The 26,678-nt window shown below is 31.6% G+C and overlaps 1 protein-coding gene across 3 annotated transcripts in view; it reads right to left on the reverse strand.

Moving 5' to 3' along the window:
* The window catches only part of LOC142321753 (uncharacterized), a 57,221-nt gene extending 30,843 nt beyond the window's left edge, over window positions 1-26,378 (reverse strand). For 2 of the 3 annotated variants that reach the window (XM_075360126.1, XM_075360108.1), the window contains exons 1-4: window positions 25,972-26,378; window positions 21,174-21,397; window positions 15,806-16,067; window positions 9,433-9,622 (exon numbers count right to left, since the gene is read on the reverse strand). In XM_075360126.1, coding sequence (XP_075216241.1) covers window positions 9,433-9,622; window positions 15,806-16,067; window positions 21,174-21,382 — 661 coding nt within the window. In that variant the 5' untranslated portion in view covers window positions 21,383-21,397; window positions 25,972-26,378. The remainder of the gene's footprint in view (window positions 1-9,432; window positions 9,623-15,805; window positions 16,068-21,173; window positions 21,398-25,971) is intronic. The other variant, XM_075360117.1, reaches the window with a different exon arrangement.
* Between the last annotated feature and the right edge of the window lie 300 nt (window positions 26,379-26,678).

The following is a 26,678-nucleotide window of genomic DNA, read 5'->3' on the forward strand; positions in this document are numbered from 1 at the left end:
TTTTTAATATAGAGGGCTATTTTTAAAATTCCTCCTCTATGAATCATGAGACCTTGCCGTTGGTGAGGGGGCTTGAGTGCTCAGGGATACAGAGTAGCTGGACCGAAGGTGCAACCATATCGGAGAGGTATCTGTTGAGAGCCAGACTAAGGAATGATTCCTGAAAGAGGGCAGCAGCTCTTTCAGTAGTTGTTAGGGGCGTGAGTCAGGATGACTTAAACGGCCGTATCAACATCACTCAGTCCTCTGAGTACTGCGCAGCTGAAAGCAATGGAAAACTACAGCTGCTTTTTTTCCAAGAAAATGTGGCTCTCTGCATTTTCACATAGAAATAATGGAGGCGCCTTCCTTGGTAAAATATTCCGGAGGTAAAATAGTCCCCCGTTCGGATCTCCGGGTGGGGACTACTAAGGAAGGGGTCACCAGAAAATTAAAAAATAACATTCTACGAGTCGGAGCGTGGAATGTTAGAAGCTTGAAAAAGGTTGGTAGGCTAGAAAATTTAAAAAAGGAAATGGGTAGGACAAATGTGGATATAGTAGGAATTAGTGAGGTTCGGTGGGAAGAGGAAGGCGACTTTTGGTCAGGTGATTTTAGAGTAATTAACTCAGCGTCAAATAATGGGCAGGCAGGAGTAGGTTTCGTGATGAACAAGAAGATAGGGAGGAGAGTGGAGTATTTCAAAATGCATAGCGATAGAATCATTGTAATAAGGATAAAATCAAAACCTAAACCGACAACGATTGTTAACGTCTATATGCCTACAAGCGCCCATGATGATGATGAGGTAGAGTGTGTATACGAAGAGATTGATGAAGCAATTAAACACGTAAAAGGAGATGAAAATTTAATAATAGTTGGAGATTGGAATGCAAGCATTGGAAAAGGCAGGGAAGGAAGTGTAGTGGGTGAATACGGGCTGGGCAAAAGGAATGAAAGAGGGGACCGACTTATAGAATTTTGCACGAAGTATAATTTAGTAATTGCCAACACCCAATTTAAAAATCATAATAGAAGAATATACACTTGGAAAAAGCCAGGCGATACTGGAAGGTATCAGATAGATTATATCATGGTTAAGCAAAGATTTAGAAATCAACTCGTTGACTGCAAAACTTACCCTGGAGCAGACATTGATAGCGACCATAATTTGGTGATAATGAAATGTAGATTGGGGTTTAAAAACCTGAAGAAAAGGTGTCAGATGAATCAGTGGAATTTAGAGAAGCTTGAGGAAGAGGAGGTAAAGAAGATTTTTGAGGAGGACATCGCAAGAGGTCTGAGTAAAAAAGATAAGGTAGAAATTGTAGAAGAAGAATGGGAGAATGTTAAAAAGGAAATTCTTAAATCAGCAGAAACAAACTTAGGCGGAATAAAGAGAACCGGTAGAAAACCTTGGGTTTCAGACAATATATTGCAGCTGATGGATGAACGTAGAAAATATAAGAATGCTAGTGATGAAGAAAGTAAAAGGAACTATCGGAAATTAAGAAATGCTATAAACAGGAAGTGCAAACTGGTGAAAGAAGAGTGGATTAAAGAAAAGTGTTCAGAAGTGGAAAGAGAAATGAACATTGGTAAAATAGACGGAGCATACAGGAAAGTTAAGGAAAATTTTGGGGTACATAAATTAAAATCTAATAATGTGTTAAAGAAAGATGGTACACCAATATATAATACGAAAGGTAAAGTCGATAGATGGGTGGAATATATTGAAGAGTTATACGGAGGAAATGAATTAGAAAATGGTGTTATAGAGGAAGAAGAGGAAGTTGAGGAGGATGAAATGGGAGAAACAATACTAAGATCTGAATTTAAGAGAGCATTAAAAGATTTAAATTGCAGAAAGGCTCCTGGAATAGACGGAATACCTGTAGAATTACTGCGCAGTGCAGGTGAGGAAGCGATTGATAGATTATACAAACTGGTGTGTAATATTTATGAAAATGGGGAATTTCCGTCAGACTTCAAAAAAAGTGTTATAGTCATGATACCAAAGAAAGCAGGAGCAGATAAATGTGAAGAATACAGAACAATTAGTTTAACTAGTCATGCATCAATCATCTTAACTAGAGATATATACAGAAGAATTGAGAGGAGAGTGGAAGAAGTGTTAGGAGAAGACCAATTTGGTTTCAGGAAAAGTATAGGGACAAGGGAAGCAATTTTAGGCCTCAGATTAATAGTAGAAGGAAGATTAAAGAAAAACAAACCAACATACTTGGCGTTTATAGACCTAGAAAAGGCTTTCGATAACGTAGACTGGAATAAAATATTCAGCATTTTAAAAAAATTAGGGTTCAAATACAGAGATAGAAGAACAATTGCTAACATGTACAGGAACCAAACAGCAACAATAACAATTGAAGAACATAAGAAAGAAGCCCTAATAAGAAAGGGAGTCCGACAAGGATGTTCCCTATCTCCGTTACTTTTTAATCTTTACATGGAACTAGCAGTTAATGATGTTAAAGAACAATTTCGATTCGGAGTAACAGTACAAGGTGAAAAGATAAAGATGCTACGATTTGCTGATGATATAGTAATTCTAGCCGAGAGTAAAAAGGATTTAGAAGAAACAATGAACGGCATAGATGAAGTCCTACGCAAGAACTATCGCATGAAAATAAACAAGAACAAAACAAAAGTAATGAAATGTAGTAGAAATAACAAAGATGGACCGCTGAATGTGAAAATAGGAGGAGAAAAGATTATGGAGGTAGAAGAATTTTGTTATTTGGGAAGTAAAATTACTAAAGATGGACGAAGCAGGAGCGATATAAAATGCCGAATAGCACAAGCTAAACGAGCCTTCAGTAAGAAATATAATTTGTTTACATCAAAAATTAATTTAAATGTCAGGAAAAGATTTTTGAAAGTGTATGTTTGGAGTGTCGCTTTATATGGAAGTGAAACTTGGACAATCGGAGTATCTGAGAAGAAAAGATTAGAAGCTTTTGAAATGTGGTGCTATAGAAGAATGTTAAAAATCAGATGGGTGGATAAAGTGACAAATGAAGAGGTATTGCGGCAAATAGATGAAGAAAGAAGCATTTGGAAAAATATAGTTAAAAGAAGAGACAGACTTATAGGCCACATACTAAGGCATCCTGGAATAGTCGCTTTAATATTGGAAGGACAGGTAGAAGGGAAAAATTGTGTAGGCAGGCCACGTTTGGAGTATGTAAAACAAATTGTTGGGGATGTAGGATGTAGAGGGTATACTGAAATGAAACGACTAGCACTAGATAGGGAATCTTGGAGAGCTGCATCAAACCAGTCAAATGACTGAAGACAAAAAAAAATTTTTTAAATTAAAATTTTTGTTGTGGAAAAACTAATTTATCTTTTTACAAGCACAAGACTTGTAAAATGAGCCATTTTCAGATATCAACAAATTTTCATATACCACACTCTTGATTTTGATAATAAAATCCTCATATGCACAGTTTTAACCCTGAAAATCCCAAACATTACAATGAATATGTTGTGAACAGTATTTTACGGAGAAACCATAAAATATGAACATCGGTTGTGTACAGATGTCCATACACCATGCGTGTAGTCACAGCAATATACCAACCTCCAGAAAATATTATACAATAGCAAAAGTAGTGCTATGGCAAGAGATGAAGAATGTTTAAATAAAGGAATAATGGCTTTTATATAACAAAATATTTCAGTACTAACAGTACTGCAATACTGTTAGAAAACTTTTAACTTAAGAGTTTGAGCAACTTAACTTAAGAGCAAGTGTTTTTGGTTTGAAGCTTAAACCAATAAAATAAAAAAGCATAAAAAAAAAAGAAGTCTTTCCCAGCCTAGATCAGCTCTGTTTGATTTACATGCAGGTGAAAGCTCAAGTAGGAATCATATTAAAAAAACAGAGCATGTTACTGTTTTTAACCCATTTTATCTTTTTACTAATTCTATTCACTCACTGGGGATTTATTATACATTATCGGAAATTAAAAAAAAATTACAATGATTAATGCACACAAAAGAAATTATAAGAAATAAATAGAGTACAAAATACAGACCTTATGTAACTGAAAACAACCATGTTGAAAGAGCACAAATTTGATTTACTTTTTATGAAAACCCCATAACAATGGTAAAGTCATTTATGAGCGAGGTCATTTATTGAGGCCAAATTTTTATAAGAAATGTTAGTTAAAGAAAATTAATGCTACTAAGATGAAAAATGAAATTCCAGTAAAAGTTTGTTGAAAAATTATTTATAGGGAAAAATATATGAAATATATACCTCAAATCCAAGCATCTTGAAAGATGAAAGATGCATAGGGTTGTGGGCCTGATGAGAGTTTGTACAGATTCTTTAAAGCTACTGGAAGATAATCTTTGTAATTTAAATGTAATTTATGATATTGAACAGATATACAACAGTGTTATATTAGAAATCATACAGATTCTTAAAAAATAATCTGCCAAGATCTGAAGAGTACAGGATTAGCCTTAAAAGTTACCTCTTAAAGCTTTTCTCAATTTTACCAACAACTGTACTTACAGTTAATTTGAGGATCAAATATTGAATATGATCCTGAGAGTAATATTGAATAATCCGATTCTTTTTGAAAGATATTATAATAAAATTTCTTGAGTTTACATTACATTCTATCAGGCACTTTAAATTGATTAAGCTCCTACAAGACAAACTTGAATAAGAAAGAGATTTGTATCATTAAAAAGTTTCTATTGGAACAATTTCTACAAAAAGTAAATGAAATGAACTCAAAAGCTGATCATTATTCACCATAGTCTGTCTGGGGTGCATGCTGTCCACTGTGCTTTTAATCTAGTATTCTGAGATGATCTTCAAAGTTATATGGGTTGAAGCCAGAAACCGGTGAATCATGAGCGCCTGGTCAACATAAGATATGCTTATAATACTGTTATATCCAGAAAGACTCTGCAAGTATTAAATATTTGCAAATATACAGAGCGAGCAACATAAAACCGAACCCATAACGTAACCACTACAGAATCGATAGGTTATGTTAGAATGAAATTTTATGAATGATATGGATAACTTAAATAAGAAAAACATAAAACATAGTTTATATGTTGCATTTACCTTGTTACAAAAGATGTTAAAAATGACCACCTTGGGCATCGATGCAGTTTTGTGCTCGATTGATCATATTGAATGTCATTTGACACAAAATGTTGTAGTCAATTGCTCACCTTTAAGTAGCCCCAAAAGAAAAATTTGCAAGTGGACAACTCTGGGGAATGTGGAGGCCACTGTCCTCTGCTGACAGCTCAGTCTGTCTCCTTCAGTTGTTGCAGTTTTAACATGGTATGGTTTCAATTTTAATTCATGAAGAATTTTATGACAAGATGTGTATTTAACACCAGATTGTTGGGATAACTTGCATCGTGATGTTTTTGGATTGGATATAATTCTCCTTTCAATATCGGCAATGGCCTGTAGAGTCTTAACGGAAGGCTGCCTATTTCGTTTTGCATTTGAAACCGAATCTGTTGTACACCATTTTTTTAACTAAATCATGTATGCTACTCTTAGCTGGGATACAGACATTCAAAAATCTTTCTATGAATAATTGACGTGATTCTTCAAACGATCTAGAACGAATATGTGCCTCAACTATAGTTTTCCTCTCCTGGATTGAATTTTACACAAACACAACTACATTCATAATACTGCATTGCAACAAAATCTATACTGCAGTGATACACACATAACCACCTGACAAATGGCAGCAACAATCAATAGTAACTAATACATCCACTAGTCGTGCTAGTTGTGCGAGTCTTTCATATGGTGTTGGGTAGTGGTTTCATTATGAGTTTAGTTTTATGTTGCTCATTGTGTAGTAGCAGTGCAAACCAAATATATGACCTGAGATTAAAATACCACATACATGGTAATTAATAAATATCTGATCTAAGTTGATCTGGAAAGACTTCCTGTGAATGATTTTGAAACAAAATAAGTTTATGAAGATGAGTACCCGCTAAGCATTTTTTGAAAATAAATTACAAATTCAAAACATAGCAGGCTTTGTAACAATTGTACCAGTTTTTCAACATTAAAATAAAAGGAACATGAAATACTAAAAATTGAACCAAAAAGTAATAATCATAAAAAAATCCCATAAAAACAATAATAGAAAAAAATGAACACTCCAAAACCAACACGTAGCAAAAAATGCTTACGAACAAATGAAAATTCATAGAAATTAAATAAACACGAATTCAAACAAAAAAATAAATGATAAAAATAATCCTAAAAAAAAGAACTTATATAATCTCCACAAAAAAATAAAAGACAAGCCAAAAATTTGATAAATATATTTCTATACTCATAAAAAAAATAATGAAAATCTGAAATCTATACTCAATGTTAAAACAGAAACCAATCCAGATTCTCCTTCAGAAAAATCAAAAGGAGAATGATTAGTTTCATTCCAACCCCCATAGGGGAAGACACCCACCTTGTGAAGATTCTGGTCGCCACACACCCTCTCCCTGTTCCTTGCCCTGATGGGCTTTAACAGTTGTCTTTTAGACCATCAACTGATTACACTTCACAGTAATAAGCCAGGCCTCTGTTGGGATACCACCGATGTAATGCCTCGGTAGATATTTACATCGGTGATTTTAAACTCAGCTTTTGTCTTCGCTGCAGGCCTCGTCCGGACATCTTGCATGCCTGACATCGTTGCCCTCTGAACTAGTTAACCAAGTTGGCGGAAGCACGAACCCTGCATCTAGTTATACATTTATTGGGCCAAATTCTGTAAATGTCTCGAGATTCGAGGCAAAATGAAATATAACATATCAACAAAATGTTGTTCGCAACAACAAAATTTGGTCCTAGTTCCCTTAACAAACTGAATTTCAGTTCAAACCCCAGACTTAGGCTATTTATTAAGGACTCCGGTCTGGTCCACTAGGGAGAGGCAGACAGACCTCCTACTCCCACTCAGCTCCATAACAGAGGTCCGTATGACATTCACTTCTTAACCATCATCGAGATGCCGCTACACCTCATGGCTGCATGGTATCCCATGCCAATCGGCAGTGCAGTCCCTGTTCCACCACCAACAGCTTTTACAGTCAAAATAATCACCACATTCTACCTAACCGTGGCTCGATGCCAATCAACTATCCAAGCGGTCCCTAGCTGCCCAGGGTCCTATTCTATCTATACCTCTCAGTAGTCCTGCTGAACGCAAGGAAACGATGCCAGCCACAATAGTCCATTCTCTGCGAGCCTTCTAGTCGACTCGCAGATCAAGAAGGAATTTACTCTCTCTAGTTCCCTGACAACTCTGGTACGTTCAGCTTTGTACTCGGGTCAGACATAAAGGACATGGTCCACAGTGTTATCGACTCTACAGTTGAGGCACAAGCCCGACTCTACCAAACCAAACCTAACCAATTTATCCCTAAACGCCCTGAGAGGAATTGGGTTGAGTACCGATTGGGAGAAATCCAATTGATTGCAACTCCCTAACATTGGGAAAGATACCATGCGTGTACCGACCAGTAGAAAAATCGTTCCACCTAACCTGCCAAGAGTCAAAACCTTCGTCTTCAATTTTCCGCAAATGTCCAGAAGTAAGAAGGCCTGCCTTCTTAGAAATATACTGCTAGCTACATTCAGTAGCTAGAATGTCAACTGGTTTCGTGCCAGCAATCATAGAGATCGCCTCTCTCAAGATGTTCCTGTAACCACCGACAACAGCTAACAGCAGAAAACGCTGGGCTCGCAATAATATGTCCTTATTACATTGAAATTGCAAACAATGAGCCCAGACGGGTGCAGCGTACAACATTATGGCCTCATAGACACCTTTGTAAAGAATACGCATGGTAAGGTAATTCAACCCGCAATCGGGATGTATGACTCTATGAACACCAAAGAAGGCATCAATCGCCTTCCTCGCAACAAACTGGAGGTGCTTCATGAATTGAAGCCTCTCATCAAGGTTAACACCCAGATATTTCTGAATGGTAACATACCTAATCGGATGGCCATCCATCACAACACGCGGATGGCGTGTTGCAACTAGACAGCCTTTGAGAAACATCATAGTGGTTTTCTCCACACTGAAAACCATCTTATGCTGAAGACTCCACAACCTTAGCACCTTACATGCCTGTGTTGCCCTGAGCTTTATCTCAGCACACGAGTTGCCCTCAACCAGCAGCAACCCATTGTCAGCATAAGCCACGATGCCACAGCCGTCAGGCATCAACAGATCAAACCTACATTATTACAACAGTAATCACACATATTCAGCCAGAATGATATTTTTTTATTTGCATATGCAATTCTTCACTCAATCCCTAGGTCCACTAGATAATATTCATGTGAATATTATCTCTAAAATGTCTTTAACAGTTAAGTAATAATGAAAAGGAATTTTATCAATACCGTTTTTTGTTCCAAATGGTTTTGATGATCCTGTTTCATGTAAAAGTATTAAGTGTATTATGATTACTGTTAAAATGAATGGTAGGATAAAATGGAATGCAAAGAATAGATTTAATGCTGGGTTATCTCCTGCAAATCCATCCCAAATTCATTGAACAATTATTTCACTTGTGTAAGAGATCTTTTTATTATTGGTTTACTTTATTTTATTTGCTTCTTTTGTTTTTTCGTTTTTTTATTAATGTATTAGTTTTTTAAGATTTGATGTGGTGTTTGTATTGGACAGTATCAGACATTACAATTAAAAAACTGGAGTCTTCTGAAATATAAATTTATTCATTCTAAAAATATTCCTAAGCAGTCCATACTACACAAGTGAAGTTTTAAGAAGAATGAGCAATAATTCCAAGAATGTTGGAATGGTAAAGAGAAGAAAGCTGGAATATTTTGATCATCTGATGAAACATAACGTATGCTGTAGCTGATATAATTCAAGAGAAGAAGGAAGATAGAAAATGACATCCTCAAAAAATTTCATGGTTTTAGGACTTGTATAAGCTAGGTTTATTACGACTACTCAGTGATTCTGAAAGTAGTCAAAATGAAGTTTAAACGCATATGGACAGCCAACATTCAGATGTTATCAGTATAGATGGGGCAGAAAGAAGTCAACTTGCAAGTTACCTTATGGCAAACAACTATTGCATAAAATTTACCAATTACTATTTCCAATAAAACCTATTTATTATTTGTTATGAAAACTTCAACAAAATTCAATAAACTTTTTTTTTGGCCAAACACTATGTTTTTGGGATATCCACATAGTCATAATAATTACATAAACAATCAGCCTTCAAGAACTAAGGGGGTATCCATATGGAATTACTCTTCAACTTCTAACCAAATGATTTCAATGAAGCACATATTCAAAAAAGGATAAATTTCGAAAACTAGTTTGTTATCTGTGAAAAATAATTTAAAAAAAATAATAAAATTAGATTTACCTAGAACTTGACCAAAAATGAAATGCCATTCAGCAACTGATGGATCTAATTGTTGTGCATGACTTATGTACTCTGAAGCAAGCACTAGTTTATCACTGCCATATTCCATTAACGAAACAGCTTTGATGGCGAGCAATGCTGCCTTTTGTTGTGCAGTCTGATCACTTAATGTAACTATTTTGTCATAATTCTGCAATATTAAAAATAAAGATGTCTTATTACAATATTTATTTCAGAAATAAAGCCAATATTAATATAGATTAATTTATTTCAAGACAACTCATCATATTTAGAGATTAAATTAAAACTTTCAAATGATGTAAAACTTGTAGAACTTGCTACCACATATATGCCTAATTTAATAACGGCGGATGAACATGGTAGCAACTCAGATGTGAGCTGGCGCACAGTATATTTATGTGCTGATACAAGCATCACTACCACCGTTCAGTTATCCCACCATAGAGGCACTTCAGCCCCTCACTCACAGCTCCAATATGAGTGTGCATGACAGTGAGTTTACAATTCATCATTGACCACCACCTAGTGGACGAGGAGGAGGAGGAGAAGAAGAAGAAGTTCCCTGGCTGCCTCAACATGAGACCTCCTGGCGGATACCAACATCCTCATCAGAGCAGCAGGCCTGGCCGACCTGCCAAGGGAGCTGCTGGAAGCGGATGCTGCTTTCCTGAACCAGCTTGGCAGCAGGAGATGCCCCAGCATGGGATTTTTCAGGGAGAACCACTTTAGCTGCACCGGCAAAGGACGACTGATGCCGACCCGACACTGTAGGGCTCTGGGGCCACCACTGCCACGCTGTAATGGTCACTAACTGCTGCTGAGGAGAAGCCCGGTCTGACTTCAATGGACGAGCCGCAACTCCCCCTAACTTAAAACTAGAAAGCTGACGGAGATCAGCTTCTAGATCCAATAGTTCTTCTCAGATGATGGCCCTTTTCAGGTCCACCACAAGGTTATGAATTATAAGCCATCGAAGCCAATCAATGACAAAAACGGCCCTTTTCAGGGCTATCATAAGGTTATTAAGTGCCACATGCTGTCAAAGACATTTGGCAACAAAATTAAAAACATTAAAAAAAAATTGTTAACTGACAAGGCATTCATTCTACTTTACTGATTAATTTTTTTGTTCATATGAGATGATAAATATTGTTGGTGTTGTTTGACATTATATATTTTATAGATCAGAAAAAACTCATAATTAAAAATAATCTACGTGCTGAATTTTAGCAGAAGAAAAATTTAATAAATATTATATGTATTTTGCTGTGATCAACAAATTATTGTTTTTCTTTCATAATTACTATGTATATGTGGCAACAATTCAATACAATATATATATATATATATACACACATTATTATTGTATATATTATATATTATTATTATTGTATGTTATTATATATATATATATTATATCAGGTGTGTAAATATGAAACCGGAATTTTTCTAACAAAATACATGTTGTATGAAAATGATAAGAGAATATTTTATTCGAAATATTATTCATCGCTAGCTATACATTTTCCCCTTCTCTCTGACAATTTATGAATGCCATGCAAAAAAAAACTGTTGCTCTTTTAAGAGGTACAGTCATCGAGCCATTTTCGTACATTTTCATAAGAAGTGAAGTGCTGCTCAGCAAGTGTGTGTCCCATCGATATAAATAAATAGTAGTTGGACAGAGCCAAGTCTGGTGGGCAAGTCGGATGTGAAAGTATTTCCCAATTGGTGTAATGGATTAAATTTTTATGTTATCGTAAAATCCAGGAAAAGTCATAAAAACTGAAAATTGTTTTTTTTTAAAAGCCCATATAACACCAGGGCAACTTTGAAAAATTTGAAATCTTAGTACGTCTAATGACCAACAGTAAAACAAGCAGAAAAATTTCTGGCTTTAAGAATTATCTCATGTTATAACATACCAAAATCTACAAGACTCCTAAATTTTAATGAGAGGAGTTTCCTCTCTCCTCTCAGGTGACAGTATAGTGCTTCAATTTACTTCAAACAAAAAACTACGTAAATTCTGCGTAAATTTAAACCAAATAGATTCATATAATTAAATACAGGGAATAGTTTGTTCTCTTTACGTGCTTAAAGTCCTAACTTCCTTCATAGACACAATGCTACACAACCAATTACAGTAAAACTTTCCAATTCCGGACACGCTCAGGAACAACAATCTGTCTATTATTTAGAGTTGTTTGCTTTTCAGAAAAATGCAAATACAATAGTATTCGGTTCGGTTATTGTACAGGAAAAAACACTTGAGTAGAACTTCAGTATGCATATTTATTTTATGTAAATTATAATTTGAAAAAATTCAGCTATTAATTAAAATGGCTGTGTAAAAAACAAGTCTTTTTTATTGTTTTTCTGAAAATAAAACACTGTCTTCTAAGTTCATACTTGAATTAAAAAAATAGTACTGTACTACTGTAATCAACCAACAAAATAAAAGAAAAAAAATACTCTACTACACTAAAATGCAATAAGAAAACAATGTAGGCTACAAAAATCTTAATCAAAGAAGTTACAGTATACAAGAATATTAATAAAAACACATGTACAAAAATTAATGTAAAAATCAAAATAAAAAAATCAGATATGGATATGTACAATTTATTTATATGTAGACGATTTAAAATAGTTGTCTATTTTAGTTTGAATTAAGTCCTGATACATATTTTTTTCAATAAGCGATTGCACTTTTGATATCGAATAACACCTTCTGGTAATCCTTTTTGTAAGAAACACTGTTTTAATATTCTAAACTATTCTGTCCCTTCCTTAGTTGTGATGGTAAATTTGGGTTCATGTCGTCATTTGTTTTGGAAATAGTCAAGTCTGAGGCAGTAACAAGATCATGAAAAAAAATAGATCATGAAATAATCATATAATCAGTCAATACATTGTCTATGTTGAGTGCATCGTCAATATTCAGGTACTCCTTGTAGTTTCTAAGCGATTCAGTAAGTTTTTATAACTCACACTGTTCCAGAGAATTTTTATTAGGTTCAGTAAGATTTTCAGTAAGAGGTTTAATACTGGTTTTTACGAAAAAAAATTTATCACTGTTGTAGTAGTAACCTTCATTATTGTCATATGAATCCATAAAACTGCATCCACGCCAATGCTTTTAGAAAGATCACCATCATCCATAACTTTATTCACTGTTGAGTAATCATTAATAAGTATGCATTAATAAGTACTACGACACCTTTTTTCTGTACTGAATTATCCAATGATCAAGCGGATGGCATACTGCGGTAGAATTTGGAAGAAGAAATATCAATTTTACATTACTAAGCTATGACTCCTATTTTGCATTCCCATTCCACGATCAAAACTTAACAACCAGCCCATCATTACGTTCCTAGTCATCCAAGATTTTTATTAGAATACCATTCAATTTCTAATGAATCTATATTTACACTTGTGTCTTAGACAACAAAATGAAACATGTATTCTACATATAATTATTCACTAAGGTTTTTTTATGTGAAATCCAAAATCTAGTACCAATTCATTTAACTTCATTTCTTCAGAGACAACAGTAATATCAGTATTAATATATTTTTTAAATGAAAACATTTTATAAATGCAGTACCTTATCATATAACTGCAAGCTAGCGCTGATCACAAGTATTTTAATGCTATCATGAATAACACATCACACGGTCCTGTTTCGTCGGGTGTTGCAAGATCATTTACTCCAAAATCTTTTTTTAATAGGACAACTGATTTTAAAAACAAAGTTTGTGACTTGCTGTATCAATAGAATTAGTTTGTTACTTTTATTGCTGCAATTATAATTCAATATGAGAAATGGGTGTTTCTGGAAGGGATTATTTAGCATGACTGTGACATTAAAAGACACAATCAAACACAAGACATAGTTACAGTTAATGACATTGGTCTTCGTATTGTCAAGTTTAAATTCATTTTAAAAAATATTAGTTTTTGAAGTGTTTATTAATAATACATTTACATCTATACAATATTTATCCAGCAACTGCTATTAAATGAATAAACAATAAAATAAATTTCTTTAAATTAGATGTAATATAATACTTAACAATTATTCTTATCACAATTAATTTTTTACTTTTGTCTCAACTTTTTTATCTTATTCCATATTCATTCAGTAGTTGAATTTAACCGCTATAAAAAAACAAAAACATCACTGGAATTTAGGTTTTAAATTTGCACAGAAACATTAGTTCTATATCTAGACAACTTGATTTGGAATGCTGTTTCTAATGACTGGTTTCCCAATTTCTGCAATCCCTTGAATTTCCTGAAATTTTGGGTTCTGTGCTCCATGAAATTGTCATATATCATTAGAATTACGAAAACCTGAGAGCACATTTGATGTCTAGGATATGCATAGAGGACAAGGACAAATACTTTTAAATGCTTTGACTTGAGGTGAAATGTTAGGACTGGATGATACCACTCTTGCTTACTGCACATTAAGTGAATGACAGCAGCATTTCTTACAATCTTACAATGGAAGCTACCAAAATATCAACAACAAAAAAAAAGGAGTAGGTAATTTAAATAAGAAAGATTATGTGCACCAAATTTGAATTTAGAACTTATTCTACTGGTGAAAAACATGTCCTGTAATAATGTGCTTTTGCATTGTTCAACCGTTAATTAAAATTAACTTTCATCCAGGGGCAGATTTACGAATGTGCCACCTGTAGCTGCTGCCGAGCAGCCCATTACAGACTTCAAAAATTTTCTGCTGAAGGCTATGCCTAGCTAGCCTATTTAGAAATCCACCACTGCTTTCACCTCTTCTTAGAATAAAAATGAAGTTGCAAAACTGTTATGGAACAGTTCATTTCTATGACAGTATTATAAAACATTTGTTCTAAACTTTGATTAGTACTTCAGTAGTGGTGTAAAGTAAAATGCTGAAAAATATTCAATTAGTATAATTTTATAAAAATACAAATTAAAATATAAAATTAACATGTAGAGTGCATTGTTTCAAAAAGCCTAATTTAAGAACTTGCTTTCTAAACAAACCTTATAAATCACGTTTAAGTATGTGTACCACAAAACAAATAAGAAAGATATTAATATACATAATGAATGTTAATCTACATATTTTTATGTTGATCTATATATTGCATAAAAGCAAAGATGAAGAATCCTATGTTCCTACATTAGACAGCAATTGTGGAAGGAGCTTAAGTAGATCAGGAATTTATCTAAATTTATTTGGTAAAAGTATTTTATGTAAGTGAATACATTATAAGAAAATACTGCCTATAGCAAGTTTGACAAAAAAGTCAAGCGATACAGGAAATCATACATTTCATCTCATCCTCTGAAGCAGTACCTAATGGTGGTTCCGGAGATACAAAAAGAAAGAAGCTTCCATGTTTGGGTTGTTAAGAGTGGAAAATATTTTCCTTCAAAATGAGTCATGGGGAGTACTTAGCTGAAAGTATCCATTGGAATACAACTTTCAACCATTAGCAAAAACACTAAAAAAATGAATGAACTGACACTCATTACTCTTCTATCAATATTATAAATATGTAAGTTACGACAACTGTTTGATTAAACATCTTAGAATCCTCTTTTCAAAATAATTGATGTAATCCTCAATACTGTTTACCTCTTAAAAATCCACTATCACAATAAAAAACCATAAATACTTATCCTAGATTTTCAAATTAATAGGCTGAAGTCAAGTTAAAATACAAAAAGAAAAAAATCGGAAATAAACTGATCAAATTTTTTTATCAAAATACGTAAAATTTTCTAACTGGTTCTTTAACATTTAATTTCATGAAATGAAATGAGATATATTTTTATCACAAATAAGCGTACATTAATATTGAGTATTAATAATATAGCTTACCTCTGACAAATCATTCTCTTACCTGAGAAATAATTTTCAAGGAGGTGGAAAAATAATCTTAATTAACAGCAAACTTTTTAAAATTTAATGAAATAAATGTTTCTAATATTCAGCAACTAAATTGACTTTTTGAAACTAATAAACATAAGGTCAGAAAGTTTTATTAATAGGATAATACAGAATACCTTCTTATCTTAAATGCCAATATATTTTTGAGATTAAAAAAATGGATAAGAAAGCAGTTAAGATTAAAATCAAGAATGTTATAATAGGTGATATTTTAACAGATTTGATGAAATGTAATTTTCCAAAAACAAATTAAATTATGGAACAGATGTTGACTTCAAAAAGTACAAAACATACTCACTCCTGATTTTCTGAACTGACAATATTAAATAACCACGTAAAACATTGAAATTTAAGTTGAAATTTAATATTAAACTTAAAAATTAACAACAATGTTACCTTTTTTGCATCAGAAATCATATCCAATTCAACCATTATATAGGTTTCAGATCCTAAAACAATGTTTAACAATACATCATAGGTTGCTAAAAACAAGCATTCTTTACAGCCTTTTTGTTTGAGTGTTTGTAGTAATCTTTCACAATCATTTAACATTTGTAGCGCAAACAATTGAGTTTTACTGTTTCTAGAAAAATCTGCATTCTCTTTTCTATTGTATTCATATGCAAGAAGAAGTTGTAAAATAAAACTGAAACAAATACTGAAGAATTAAAATTAATATTCCTACAACTTCTCTCTGAATATCAATAGATTTATTTCTTGTTTTTTTAAGATACTGAATATAGTCATGTAAATGTAGTTAAGCAATTAAAATTTATAGAGAATGATTTTCTTATACTCGTACATGCAGTTTTTTTTGGTTGTTTTCTTGGGCCTAGATTGGTACATATATTTTTTATGGGAAAGTGATCAGCATACACATAGTATAATTTACCTATAAAATAACTATGCTAAACTGATTCTGTTACAGTTTATCATTTTCAGTAAGCATAAGGCAAAATTTGTTGACAAATTTGTCAACAACTAAATCAGCAAATCTAAAACTAAAATTTACTCAGTAATATTCTGTAACAAACCAAAATGGCATACTAAAAAGCATTATTTTAAAAATAAACTAAAAATGAAGCATTATTAAGTAAATTTTAAAGAATTTCCTTCTAATGTGAAACATAATCAAATAAAAGTATTTTTTGATAACATTTATCAAACACATTGGCTACCATATGACTAAATACTATAGAATAAATGTGATAACATATTGTACAGTCAATACAGCCATGTTATACTATATTTGCTAATGAAAGTAAAATTTACTATCAATAACATTATATTGTTAGTAAAATAAAAATTAGTGAAATATTTTATGAAGTAAAAACACTCAAAGAATCAGTAGGGAAACTTCTTACATAATTACACAATTCAGTCATTTTATTAAAATATGACATTACAATTTTTAAATACTTTTTCAAAAATAACTACATCAACAATTCAATTTTGGCAAATTATAAATAAAATTAATTTAACGGCTGAACAATTCAAGTTTGCCTTTGTGCACTATATTGAATAGTTACTAATAACATATACACACAGGCAGGAGCAGGTTTCGTAATGAACAAGAAGATAGGAAAGAGAGTAGAGTATTTCAAAATGCATAGCAACAGAATTATTGTAATAAGAATAAAATCAAAACCTAAGCCGACAATGATTGTTAACATCTACATGCCTACAAGTGCCCATGATGATGATGATGATAGTTAAAGTGTGTACATGAAAAAATTGACGAAGCAATAAAATACATAAAAGGGGATGAAAATTTAATAATATTTGCAGATTGGAATGCAAGCATAGGAAAAGGCAAGGAAGAAAATACTGTGGGAGAATATGGGCAAGGAATGAAAGAGGGGACTGACTTACAGAGTTTTGCACGAAGTATAATTTAGTAATTGCCAATACACAGTTTACAAATCACAAAAGAATATACACATGGAAAAAGACAGGTGATACTGCAAGATATCAGATAGATTATATCACGGACATTGATAGCGACCATAATTTAGTGATAATGAAATGTAGAATGGGGTTTAAAAACCTGAAGAAAAGGTATTAGATGAATCGGTGGAATTTAGAAAAAAAGCTTGAGGAAGAGGAGGTAAAGAAGATTTTTAAAAAGATTAGGTAGAAATGAAGAAGAAGAATGGGAAAATGTTAAAAAGGAAACTCTTAAATCAGTAGAAGTTAACTTAGGTGGAACAAAGAGAACTGATAGAAAACCTTGGATATCAGAGGATATATTGCAGCTGATGGATGAATGCAGAAAATGTGAGTGCTAGAGATGAAGAAAGTAAAAGGAACTATTGACAATTAAGAAATATTGTAAATAGGAAGTACAAACTAGCAAAAGAAGAGTGAATTAAAGAAAAGTGTTTGAAGTGGAAAGAGAAATGATCATTGGTAAAATAGATAGAGCATACAGGAAAGTTAAGAAAAACTTTGTGGTACATAAATTAAAATCTAATAATGTGTTAAACAAAGATGGTACACCATTTTATTATACAAAAGGAAAGGTGGATACTTGGATGGAATGCATTGAAGTTATACAGAGGAAATAAATAAGAAAATGGTGTTATAGAGGAAGAAGAAAGAGGATAAACAATACTGAGATCTGAATTTAAGAGAGCATTAAAAGATTTGAATGGCAGAAAGTTTGCTGGAATAGACAGAATACCTGGAGAATTACTGTGCAGTGAAGGTAAAAAAGTGATAGATAGATTATACAAACCGGTATGTAACATTTATGAAAAAGGTGACGTTCCATCAGACTTCAAAAAGAGTATTATAGTCATGATACCAAAGAAAGCAGGAGCAGATAAATGTGAAGAAAACAGAAAAATTAGCTTAACTAGTCATGCATCAAAAATCTTAACTAGAATTCAGTACAGAATAGGAAGAAGTGTTAGGAGAAGACCAATTTGGTTTCAGGAAAAGTATAGGGACAAAGGAAGCAATTTTAGCACTCAGATTAATAGTAGAAGGAAGATTAAAGAAAAATAAACCAACATACTTGGCATTTATTGACTTAGAAAAGTCATTTGATAACGTATACTGGAATAATATGTTCAGCATTTTCGAAAATTAGGGTTCACGTAGAGATAGAAGAACAATTGCTAACATTTAAAGGAACCAAACAGTAACAGTAATAATTGAAGAACATAAGAAAGAAGCCGTAATAAAAAAAAGGGAGTCTGACAAGGATGTTTACTATCTCCATTACTTTTTAATCTTTACATAGAACTAGCAGTTAATGATGTTAAAGAAAAATTTAGATCTGGAGTAACAGTACAAGGTATAAAGATGCTATGATTTGCTGATGATATAGTAATTCTAGCTGAAAGTAAAAAAACATTTAGAAGAAACAATGAATGGCATGGATGAAGTCCTACGCAAGACTACCATATGAAAATAAACAAGAACAAAATGAAAGTAATGAAATGTAGTAGAAATAATGTAGATGAACCACTGAATATAAAAATAGGGAGAGAAAAGATTACAGAGGTAAAAAAAATGTTGTAAATGAGGTAAAAAAAAAAAGTATAATTTGTTTAGATCAAAAATGAATTTAAACATTAGTAAAACATTTTTGAAAGTATATGTTTAGAGCATAGCTTTATATTGGAAGTGAAACTTGGATGATCGGAGTACCTGAGAAGAAAAGATTAAAAGCTTTTGAAATATGGTGCTGAAGGAGAATGTTAAAAATCAGATAGTGGATAAAGTGACAAATGAAGAGGTGTTGCGACAAATTGATAAAGAAAGAAGCATTGGGAAAAATATAGTCAAAAGATGAGACAGATTTATAGGCCACATATTAAGGCATAAAATAGTCGCTTTATTGGAGGGACAGATAGAAGGAAAACGTGTGCAGGCAGGCAATGTTTGGAATATGTAAAACAAATTGTTACAGATGTAGGAGGTATACCAAAATGAAACGACTGGCACTAAACACGGAATCTTGAAGTGCTGCATCAAACCAGTCAAATGACAGAAGACAAAAATTTGTACATATTTACATGTAACATATATATTATCTTTATTATTGTATTTATTTACAGAGAAAATGTAATCTCTGGCTAGAGAACAGATTGCAGCTAGTATGATCATAAAATCATATAATTTAAACTCATGGTCATGAACTTTGATCATTTAATTTTAGGTACTGAATCTTTTATCACATATGCACATGAATATGCCAGAAAATCTGCCAAAATAATTTTTTCACAAAAATGAATTTATATAGGTTTTACAGAAATTACTAAACTCAAAATTAGAAAATATGATTTCAACAATGGGGATACATATATAGACGTGTTCTGAAATACATAAAGGTTCTAGGGGGAAGCTATCAACGGAATGATTTGTGAAATACAGGAAATTTGAACTTTGTTGATAATTTTTATTTTGATTTTTCTTGAATTTCAGAGGTAATTGTACCATACCTTTAATTTAATTAGTATTCTACTTTCTAAAAAGTTGAGAGAAAACTATTACTTCTAAGAAACATAAAAATAAATTTGAAATTAAATTAAAAAAAGTGACATAACATCCATTTTTAAAATAAAAATACAATAACCTATTTTAAGAAAAAAAAATCAGGTGTTTGGTTTCTAAAACTACTGCATAATTTAGGGTTACATTTTATATGGATAAAAATTATTTTCTGTACATTGAGGGTGTACAATGATTTTTCAAATTTGCTAGAAATGAACTTTGGACCCTATATTCACAGCTCATTTTTTGACTGTGTTAATAGCGCCAATACCTATACCACTGATTTGCTGTGGTTGTTTGTTAGGTATTAAAATAAACATGAAGGTGGAACAAGTCTTTATTTAATTATTTTAGTTTAATTAATATGAAAATACTATAATAAAGGTAATGGGTTTGTTTCAGTAAATTTATATCAATGTAGATGTTCTTGGCATTGAAAGACCTCCATATTTAACTTGTACATTAATTAGAATAAGTTAGGTTAGCGTAATTGCAGAAATGTGTGATAATGTATTACAGTCTATAGTATTTTTTAAATACATTTAAAAACTAGCAATGTAGTGTAAAAACTTGTTAAGACATCCATTTTTATACTGAAATTAGGATAGGATGTTTTGGGGTGTGTGAGTTATTTTTAAGTAACTTACTAAAAAAGTGTTTTCAGTGTTCCTTTACCTCAATGTTTCATTCAATTATTGAACCAAGTTTATTATACGGTAAGATTTAGTTATAAGATATATTTATTTATTCATTTATTAAGACACTTAGATTTATTAAAAAATGTATTTTTTCATTTTCGATTTACATATCTTTTTTCTGTAGTTTTTGAAAATGGATTCTTCTAATCACTTTCATTTTGAATTTTGTACTTATACAATAGATCATCTAAAATTATATAAATATTTTATTATTTATATTATTGTTTTTGTAAATGTATGATGTATTAAAAATTATTACTGGTGTTATTTACCATTACTGCCTATTTTTTTGTCAACAGGAAAATAAGAAAATATTTTTCATTTACAATATAATTGTGAAGGAATAATTTTGATACTGTAGGAGATAATTAAATAATTAAAATAGATATTCTTCTTTAAATGCACTAGTTTTTTCTGATGATTTTTATAGTTTAGTAAGTAGAGGGTTAAAGAAAAATCTGATAATGTATAAGGCAAAGATAATGTAGTGGTAAAGCTTCGAACTAAACATTTTAATTCTTATTACAAAAAAATAATATAGTTACTTAAAAACAAAATCTTACTTTCTGAACTTGAATTCCTGGTTATCAACAATCTCTTCATCTTTTTCTTCAAGCCTCGGAATTACATTAAATTGATGAGGTCCAACTTGATTTAGATTCCAATTAAATGGAATTTCTAGATACCTTAATTTTTCCTTAATTTTTTCTTTTCCATGAACTTCTTTTACCTGACTGATTTCAGCACCTAATTCATTAGAATTTTCATCCATCTTTACCTTGACCACCTATTAAAAAAAAGAAGGTGCAAGCTTGATTATAGCACATTTAAGATGAAAATCTCTTACATGAATATCATTCTGGTTTGTACAATTTCACACATTAAATAACACACTAATATCTAGTGTTAGCATGCTATTAAATCAATAACACAAAAGAGTAATGTGAGAGCAGCTTTTTTAAGATAATTTGAGACTTTTCTGATAACCTCATAACTTTTCAACATGATTATGCAATGTATTTAAATTAAACGTTAACTGTCAGTACATCTTACATGAATGATTAAAAATGAATAAAACAAACAAATAATTTTATACCAGCATCTTGCAATTCATATATTATTAGATACTATCAATTCAGACGTAATATCTATTTTAGGGAAATTTGTGATATGTAGCCAATAACTTAAGATATATAAAACACTCTAATATTCTGAAAAGCACCCCAAATTGCATTAACCACAGTAAACAATCGGATAATATCTGCTTCTGACAATAAATAATGTTACCGGTTAATCCAGGCTTTTTCAGTTTAAAAAATATTGTAATGCTGCCAAAATTTACCATGTTTTGTGAATTTAATGAAGGCTGTACAAATGTTTGTCATGAAGAGATGAATAAGAGATCTATTAAGTTGGCTGACATTGTGATAAAACTAAATGTTTTATCACAAGTTTAAGAAACCAATACTTACCAAAATATTTATGCCATAAAATTTTATGATTTTCACAGAGTAAAATGTACAGAATTGTTACTGAAAATTTTAATGGATTTGCACAAAAGTGAAAGAGATCATTTGTATCAACATTTTTAGGCTGCTATTAAAAATAAGGCAAGATAGATTTTTCCATGTTAGGACTGGTAATGAAAAATTTAAATGTTGTCATAATAAAAATATTTAAGGAAAATTAAGTGAAAATATCAGTGCTTAACATCCAGACAACAAATTTTGAGAAATAAGTATATAAAAGATTATTCCTGAATATGGACAATGTTTAGAAAACAATGATGAGCATGTTAATATATAAAATAGTATGCAAATGTACTGAAATCTAAAAAAAAAAAAAAATGTAATTGTGTAAAATATTTTTAATTTTCAAGTACCATTATTTTCTGAATAAATAATTATTATACAGATTTTTTTTTAATATTAATTGCAAATGTATATTCTTTGTTTTTTCTTTTAAATCTATAATACAGATTTAAAAAATCTCTTTAATAATAAATGTTTATTTACAATTCAAGGAATCGCCAGCATTCACAGTAACAAAAAAAGGAAGAAATTTAATACATGTAAGTAAACACAAATGGAAGGAATGATTTATACAGAGTAACATACTTTTATACTTTTGTAACATACTTTTTATTATCATACATTTGATAATAAAAGCACAATAAAAGTGGAGTGCACTGTCCTTTCAATAAAAAGCCCAAGCAATAAAATTAATTAAATTGAAAGAGAACATTGATATTCATAGAGCTTCTCCAAGAAGGCAAAAATTATTTTGTACAAAAATCATATTTAAAATGATTTATCTGTTAAAAATTACAAGGAACAAAGAAAAGAGAAGCGTAGTATGTATCCTTCCAGGAGAGTTGTTGGGAAAGCAATTAACATCTATGCCTGAAAGTTAATTGGAAAACGTGCTCATAATTTGCAAACATTCAAGTTCAGCTAGAATTATAAGAATAGTTACAAAATAGCTTTTTGAACTTTTTTGAGCATTTTTAAACAAAGCTAAAAACAGTAAATAAAGGGGAATTTCTTATATTTTCAATGAATTTTGGTAAGGAAAGGAGATTAAAAATCTCAACAGAAAATTTATTGTGTGATAGAGAACCCTCCTGATTTTTAACAAATTTATGGACCATGATATGCAACAAATTTATTGACATACTTAACATAACAGCCTTTCAGATAGGTAGAGAGGCAAGGGCCACGTTTTACCAGTCTATTTAAACTATAAAAGATAAATGAATATTTTATTATGATTAAAAAAAAAAAATTAATAGAACAACACAGGGTCTTATCTTATTAAACAGTATGACTGCACTATAAAAGAATGGCAGAAAGCTATTATTGAAATTGACTAAACAATTGTTTCATGCAATCACATTCAGGAAGCCAACCAAGAGTGCATGAATAAGATGGAAAAGATGTTAATTAATACATAAATTAAAATTGACTTTACAATAATTCAAAATTTTTCAAAATGAATACACAATTAACAATTGAAAATTAAAAGATCAATAATTAACTTTATACAAGATTTATTTCCTTTTCCAACTTGCAAAAGAAAACTGCCCATCCTCTTCTATGATTTCTTTTAGCTTCAAAATCTTGGAGTACATCTTTTAAATCTGGGATGTCATCCTAATCACAGTGTCGGTATTTAGTTGCTTTTTCATCACTGTAGTTTATTGAAGGAAAAATTCTAACCATGCATCTTTCTGTGAGGGCTGTATTTATCTCTAACAAATCGATGTAATCTCTGAACATGGCTCCTCTTCTATATTGGGCTCTTTTGTGGTGTCATGTTGAAATGACATCACATTTTTTCTTATGCTGAGTGTGAGGAGAAATTACTATGTTCCTAGATATCTAATTCTCAGAAGTTGTATCACAATACTATATGTACTTAATCAATGACAAGTAAGAAAACTTTTGATCAATTGGAAAACAATACATTTATGCCATTAAGAACAAAGGAACTGACCAATTGGAATATAGTAAATTAACCTATCACAATTTACCATTCTCTTAACAGATTACAGCATGAAAAGGAACTGATCAATCAGAATACACAAATCACAAGAAATCACAAATATGAACATTGTTAACACCATATCCCAACTAATAGTGTACTCTTCTTCTTTTATCAGCCATAAGGAATTATACATGAAACTACTCTGCGAATTGTAAGTTTTGACCAACCACAATATCTCATATGTTACCAAATTAAGTATAATTAACAAATTCAAAATCCAATATAATGTTTTATATTTAGTAGATTAGTTTAATACATGAAAGGCTGTAACTCTGTGGATTCAGTGGTTTTAGATAATTTCAAGCAAGAAGTTATTTATTGTAGGTGATAAGATAATGAATTAGCATTTTGGTTTTCTACAGAGTGATTAAAAAGTCCTGTTACCCAATTTTAAATGTAATTTAAGAAAGGGAAATTTAGGTGGAATAAAAAAATGTATTTGTTACTTACAAAAGAGACTTAATAAAAAGTTATTACTTACATAATTGTTAAAGAATATGCTCAAAATGCCCACCCATTGCGGTTATACCCGCACGGACTCTTTTCAGCATATTAGTAAAAACCTTTTTAAGAGTTGCATTGGAAATATTTGTGATTAAGACTGTAATATTGACTTTAAGTTCATCAATAGTGTGAGGATTGTTTTTGAAGGCCTCGGACTTAATATAGCCCCACAAAAAGTAGTCAGGAGATGAGAGGTCTGGGGACCTTGGAGGCTATAGCTATTATTTGATCATCAAAGAACTCTTGCAGAAAATCAATGATTTCTCGAGACGTGTGGCATGTAGCGCCGTCTTGCTGAAACCAGCAACCTTGAGGTTTCAGGAGGGACACAAGTTGGTGCACAATATTCCTGTATACTTCACCATTTTCTGTCTGTTTGAAGAATATGGGTTTGACTATATGATGATGAGATATCGTACACCACACACCAATTTTTTCAGGATGCAAAGATTTGTCTTATAAAATGTTAGGATTTTCAACCGCCCAAATTCGACAGTTTTGACTGTTCAAATAACCATCGAGATGGATTCAAGTTTCATCACTAAAGAACAGTGTGTTTAAAAATTCAATTCCGTTATCATTTACGAGACACCTAAACCAACGGCAATATTGCAATAGCTTGTTTAAATCTAGAGGCTGAAGCTCTTGGACTAATCGTACGGATAGAATTCCAATTTTTTAGCAGCTTTCTGAACACACAATATGATAAGCCAACTTGCGTGAAAAGTTTTCATAAAATTTTCCATGGAGAATTGAGCAATCTTGTTTTCACATTCTCTAACACATCATCTGTCAAGCGAGTTGGTCGACCACCACATTTTCTGTCAACATGGTGACATCTGCAGTTAAATTATCAATTGTAGTGAAGCTAGAAGGGAAAAGAATAGGTTGAAGGGGTGTTAGGGGAAGAAAAACTAGGATAACTTAGTGAGTTTTACTGTAAGATCTTATAATTTTTATTACTTTTAATGATATAATTAAATCAAGCCGATTGCCAAACACTTCGAAAAACAGAATAAATATTACAAGCTGAAAAATTAGTTACGATTTTAATAACAACTTTAATGCATCACTAAAAATTACGCAATACTACGAAACCGGGCATTGGATAAATTGCAATATTAAAAAGTTCGGTATTTGGAAATAACGTATATGGTAAGAGATAAGGTGTATATAAGGGATTCCAGATAACTACATACAAGCACATAATCCGTGTATTTAAAAATAAACTGTTCCTATACTGCCAATTTTACTACATAAAAGTTATTTACACAATTTAATTGACAAATAAAAACTTATATTTATACAAACCACTCTGTATTTGAGCAAGAAAACTTAAGACGTATTCTTTTCTTTAAATTAGCAACTTCAATTACACAGATTGATAACAATGAACGATCCTTTAAAATATTTAGTCTATATAACTGACGACATGACTGTTAACAACAGTTACTAGACTCGCACTACGTAAACAAATAGGAAGCGCGTTCTACTGCATTTACTGCTAGTGTAGTTCATCGCATCAGAATCTCACTGAAACGTTCATTTAGCAAATAGTACGTAAATGCAATAGTAGTATCACTGTTCATAAACTTGATCAGCAAATAATTTTAATCACTACTTCAATATTATTTACTCGTCCCTTTATATCACAGTTTTATTTTCCATATCTTGCCTCAATGTTAACATAAAGTTCAAATTATAACCAAACCACAACTATCAAAATAATCACTGCCAGTTGACCGTGTTAGCTACAACATTTAATTAATTCATTTGTAAATTTAATTAGGTAATATTGGTCACTATACCGTTTGGGAAGACTGTGCGCTGCAGAAAAAAAATTTTAGTTACTTTTATTACTGTTGATGGTATTTTGTGCGTGTGAAATTTGGTGGTTATTTTGCCGACTGGAGTTATATAAATTTGATTTTTTTTTTTTGCTTTATCTTTGAATATTAACTAGTAGTTACAATGATTCATAAAAAAAAATTATTTCTATTTAGTTCGTTAATTCCATG

The sequence above is a fragment of the Lycorma delicatula genome, chromosome 1 (assembly GCF_047948215.1).
Source record: "Lycorma delicatula isolate Av1 chromosome 1, ASM4794821v1, whole genome shotgun sequence".
Lineage (NCBI taxonomy): Eukaryota > Metazoa > Arthropoda > Insecta > Hemiptera > Fulgoridae > Lycorma > Lycorma delicatula.